The sequence below is a fragment of the Amphimedon queenslandica genome, unplaced genomic scaffold (assembly GCF_000090795.2).
Source record: "Amphimedon queenslandica unplaced genomic scaffold, v1.1 AMPQUscaffold_13467, whole genome shotgun sequence".
Classification (NCBI taxonomy): Eukaryota; Metazoa; Porifera; class Demospongiae; order Haplosclerida; family Niphatidae; genus Amphimedon; species Amphimedon queenslandica.
Genome location: NW_003546297.1, coordinates 56,177 through 61,119, shown reverse-complemented (window position 1 = coordinate 61,119; position 4,943 = coordinate 56,177). Strand labels below are relative to the sequence as shown.

General features: G+C 31.7%; 1 protein-coding gene across 1 annotated transcript; it reads left to right on the top strand.

Moving 5' to 3' along the window:
- The first annotated feature begins 56 nt into the window (after window positions 1-56).
- On the top strand, window positions 57-4,876 carry LOC109580999 (uncharacterized). Its single transcript, XM_019994684.1, has 22 exons — window positions 57-168; window positions 217-498; window positions 545-646; window positions 707-1,107; window positions 1,158-1,412; window positions 1,463-1,555; window positions 1,600-1,743; window positions 1,794-1,989; window positions 2,040-2,134; window positions 2,181-2,330; window positions 2,377-2,554; window positions 2,607-2,704; window positions 2,751-2,903; window positions 2,958-3,132; window positions 3,187-3,243; window positions 3,290-3,373; window positions 3,417-3,503; window positions 3,562-3,786; window positions 3,833-3,904; window positions 3,952-4,020; window positions 4,061-4,171; window positions 4,249-4,876. The coding sequence occupies exons 1-22, from the start codon at window positions 57-59 to the stop codon at window positions 4,638-4,640; spliced, it is 3,531 nt and encodes a 1,176-aa protein (XP_019850243.1). The 3' UTR covers window positions 4,641-4,876.
- Window positions 4,877-4,943: the final 67 nt, after the last annotated feature.

Genomic DNA, 4,943 nt, shown 5'->3' with positions numbered 1-4,943 from the left:
ATGAGTAAGTATCTTATCAATACTGAACCAGTTTTGACTAGCCCTGAATGCTGAGTATGAATGTTGTGTGCATGATGCATGTGGTTATAGATACCTACCATACCTACCTGTGCTGTGAGTGGAATTTAGGGGGTGGGCTCCAGTCTCATTTCAAAATGGCAGAACTTGGTAAAGTTTATTTGTTGATGTTAATTGATTCTTATTAATTTGATTTAGGTATAACTGATTTAAACAATATTTTAGATGAACTGAAGCTTTTTTCTAAGAACAGATGGGAATCCTTTGGTTTAAAGGCTGGTCTCTATCAGCCTACATTGGATAAAATTAAGGCTAAGTACAAAGAAGATATTGAATTGTGCTTTAAAGAATGTCTGTCTTTCTGGTTGAGAAAAGAAGACAAGGTAAATGAGGAGGGGGAACCAACATGGCTGAGACTAGCCAATATAGTGGAGTACACTGGAGACAGAGCCATAGCAGAAGAAATCAAGAAGAACCATAGTTAGCCTTTTTAAGATAAATGAACAAGTTTTTGAAATGCCTTTAGATCCTCATGATACTGATCCTCATGATGCTGATGATTCCAATGTTGAAATTGGAAGTACAACTGGGGCATTTGATAGCTCTAATTCTGACACGATTGAACTGGGTAATAATTTTTGGTCAATGAAAATGTGTACTGTGCCATTTCATTTAATTATACATGTAGTCATTGCCATTAATGATTATGACATGGAAGAAGAGTATGCTGCAATGAATCGGAAATTATCAAAAATATTAACATTTGCTATTAAAGATATATTCAATAAGCAATCTTTGGAAGATATAAAAGCTTATTTAGCAGGACTTCATCGAGAAAGTACAGAAATGATCAAAAGAATCAAGGAAACTGTTGATAAAGTTGATCTAATGGCCTTGCTTAGAAGCTATTTTTCTTTGTCAAATGTTTCTGCATTGAAAGACTTTGTTGAAGATTTGGAGATTGACCATAATTCAAAGGAATTAGCTGATCTCCTGAACAGACAAAATACCTTTTATGAGAATATTTTAGCAAAAGATTTTGCAAAGAAAGCCATTGAAGATCATAAAATGTGCAAGACCGATTCGATTGTTAGTTACTGTCTGATATTATTTGCATGATCATGTATTTTTTTTATCAGATCACTTTCAAAGTTTCATGGAATCAAGATACAGCAACATTAAAGGAGTTTGAGATATTTCTTTCAAGAGCTTTTAAGAGTCATAAAATATACATAAGATTAAGAGTTGTGTGCCAAAGTCTTTTGACCTTTGTATGTTCTATACCAAACTGGCTCTTAGAAGAAATAACAGAATATGTAAATAAAAGGAAAGATCACTTAATATCCGAAGGGGTTGTTGAAGTAACCATTGACAGTGCTATCATTTTTAATGTGGTATGTAAAATATAATCTTTTTATATATAGAATATTATTTTTACTTGAAGGAAGGAGGTTATGCAGCTATAATTTTTTATGAACCAAATGATACAATGACATTTACTGCTGTGCCTTCTAATCAGTTACCTGCTTTATTGAAGGTAAGAAATAAGTTTGAATTAAGCCTTGTGTATTTGTAATGCAGTTTATCAAAGAAAATCATTCCTTTGCTGAAGTTGATGTGATTCATTATTTTCATTTCAAATCATTACATGGTTTCATTGAGTTGAATCTTTTTGAAAAGCCACCAACAGGATGGACTGTTAAACCAGTTGTTAAACCTTGCAGAGTAAGCAGTGTTCGTATTATACATATGTAACTTATTTACTATTAATGTAGTTGTATCAAGATGACATTGATAAATTTAATGGTATTGATTGTTCTGTTCCTCCATGTTGCCTAATGTCAATTTGTGGATTGTTTGATCCTAAAACCAAATCTGTTCTACACTACCCTGTATCTTTGAATGGCATAGAATACCCTGTGACACTGTCTGTTCACAGAGTGGTAAAATCTACCATTCCTACATCACCAAGTATGAATGTATATATAATTACATGTGTTATTGCACTGATGCACTCATAGTTATATCTTATACTGGAATTGTTTATTATGAGAGAAAAGAAGATGATTACTTGGTAGCATTTATAGCTGCAAGGAATTTGAAAAGTCTTGTTAAGGTAAGAAAATGCATGTACATTTTTTATGCTAATTTTTTTAATACAGTATATTGAAGAACAACATCCATTAGCTAACATTGTTAAACTTGTAAATTTTGATTTTAATTCAAATCTTGGTTATATCAAGCTTAACTTTAATGCTACTACTCAAGACAAATCATTGACTCAGTGGACTACTGAACCTCAATCAGGCAAAGTAATTTGGCTATTCTTCATTCAGTAGTTTGATCATACTTTTATAGTTATTTCAAAAGGATGTTGATAATTTTGATGATGCCTTAGATTATCCTCAATCTTGCCTGATATCATTTTATGGAACACCTGATGCTGCACAGTCTATGCAGTATTCCTTATTGATTGAGGGTGTGGCTGATGGTGACACTTTATTTATTGATTTTACACTAAATCCGTCGTTATCAGGTTACACATTATTTTGTGTATGGCTACAATAATTATGTTTTGTTATTTACAGGTGAAGTTTTGTACATTGGATTGGTATATTATGAATGGAAATTAACAGAATACTTAATGACATTTATTGCAGGGAAAAAAGGCACCGAACTAATTCAAGTATAAGTATATGTACATGTAGTATAATATTATTTATTTCTTACAGTATATTGAAGAGTATCATCCACTAGTGGAGATTGATCAAATTTTTACTTTTTCTTTCAGTTCACCTCATGGTTTTATTGAACTTATATTTGATAGTTCACAGGATGATTCTTGTGAAGGATGGACTGTACAACCATTTGTTAAACCATGTAGAGTGAGTAAAACATATAGCATTTCGTTTATCACGTTTTTGCTTTTTATGCTGTAGTTATATCAAGATGACATTGATAGATTTGATGACTCTAATTATCCTTTTCCTCCATCTTGCCTTACATCAGTCCATGGATCATTTGATGCTGTTCCTAAACTACGTTACTCTATACCACTGAAAGGTGTGGTTGGCACAATGGCGATATTTATTGATCTAAAACTTCAGTTGGAAAGTAATAATAGTAAAATTATTTTTCAAAGCATCCATGACTATAATTATTTTGTAGAAGATGTAGCTAAACTCATTAATGAATTGCACAGTATTGAAGCTACTTTTAAAGAAGGTATGAACAGAGCATTAATTATTCATTCTACTATTTGTAATAATAGAGATGAATAAAAAAGATGGAGAGATTGCTGCATCAAAAAAGAAATTGTATGACTCACTTCAGAAACAGTCAATGATAGCAAAAGGTAACTTTAGGTTTTTATTTTAGTAACTATCATAGCAATGCAGAAAAGCAAGAGCTTTCAGAAAGAATGATGACATTAATAAAAGAACAAGAAATACCCAAAAAGCCAGAATCATTGAAGTTATTTGACTGTATGTATGCCTTTCTTATGAAAATGTATGATTGTATTATTACTGTTAATTTGTGTAGATGATGTATCTAAATTAGAAATTGTCCTTCAGCCTATGGAAGATCTTTGGTTTCAGTTGGGACATCAGTTAAATGTGGAGGTATCTTTATTAAGTGACATACAAGAAACAAAAGATACAAAGGAGCAGATGAGATCATTATTGCAACTTTGTTCTGACAAAGGAGTGACAATGATGCAGTTGGAAGGAGCTCTAGAAGCAATGGATCAAAAAAACTTAATACCTGGTATGTGTAACTTATTTGATTTATTGTGTTTACCATTGTTCTAAAGTTTTGCAGGAATTTTCAAAGGAACTTGAAGCATCATTGTCTACTGATGGCAGCAAAAGACTCTTAGAGCTTGGTGAGTAGAGAGATGCTCTATACAGCTAAATTCCATTTTATAATTAGAACTTGAAGAGACTAAAGCTGCTCTTGAAACATGTAAGTCTAAACAACAGGAGCAAGAGGCTGTTGAAGGTGATTTATCAATTGATAAAATCATATTTACATGCAATAGAAATGCTTAAAAATGAGCTGATTTTGAAAGACAGGACCATATCTGAGTTTGCTAAGGAAAAATCTCAGCTATTGGAACTGATAAATCAGCTACAAGATGAAAAGCAAAATGGTATAGTTTAAAGATTTTACACATACATTATGTGCAGTCAACATAATTATGTGCATGTCAGCTTTGATCTCTATTAGGTCCATCAGCTACTATTGATATCAATAAAGTAAAGAAAGTGATCAATGATGTTCTTGTTTCTTATTATGCTACATTCAATTCTTTACCTAAGAGATCTTTAAATTATTTTATTAGTCAGTTGTTGATAGTTAGGCTTGTTGGTACTCAAGGCCTTACAATGGAAGAGGGCATTGACGAGTTCAAGGCTAGTCTTAGTTTTAAAAAGAAGTTACCTCAAGTGCAGGAGCACTGTCAAAAGTTCGTAAACGCATTCAGAAGTGTAGGAGGCATTTATGCTGATACAGCAATAGCTTTAGGTGAGGACTGGATTGAAGCTATTAGAAATGAACTGGGATTTGATTTTAATATTGATACTGTGAGACATTATGGGTTACACTCATATTATGACTAAAACATTGTTGTTAATAAGGTATACATGCATTTATTATCACTATTATTGTTATTATTAGGTGGGTGTGTTGCTAGGTAACTATAATTATTATCTTAGTATGGTATTTCCTGGGTGGGTGTTTTTTTACATTAATTTGGTTTTTAGTATTACATGATCATTATTTGGTTTTTACTGATTTTTGTTATTTTTTTGGTTTGATGATAAAAACTTTCCTTGATACGAGAAAGGATTTTGCAGATATTGATGCTTAACTTATAGTAATAATATTTATATTAATTCTTTCTGTGTATTAGTTTATTTATT

What these genes read in the sequence shown, in the direction of transcription:
- LOC109580999 (XM_019994684.1), top strand. Translation starts at nt 57, where the DNA reads ATGAATGTTGTGTGCATGATGCATGTGGTTATAGATACCTACCATACC. An exon ending in TACCATTCCTACATCACCAA is followed by an intron (nt 1,990 to 2,039) that starts GTATGAATGTAT and finishes ATGCACTCATAG; the next exon opens with TTATATCTTATACTGGAATT. An exon ending in ATCATTGAAGTTATTTGACT is followed by an intron (nt 3,504 to 3,561) that starts GTATGTATGCCT and finishes TAATTTGTGTAG; the next exon opens with ATGATGTATCTAAATTAGAA.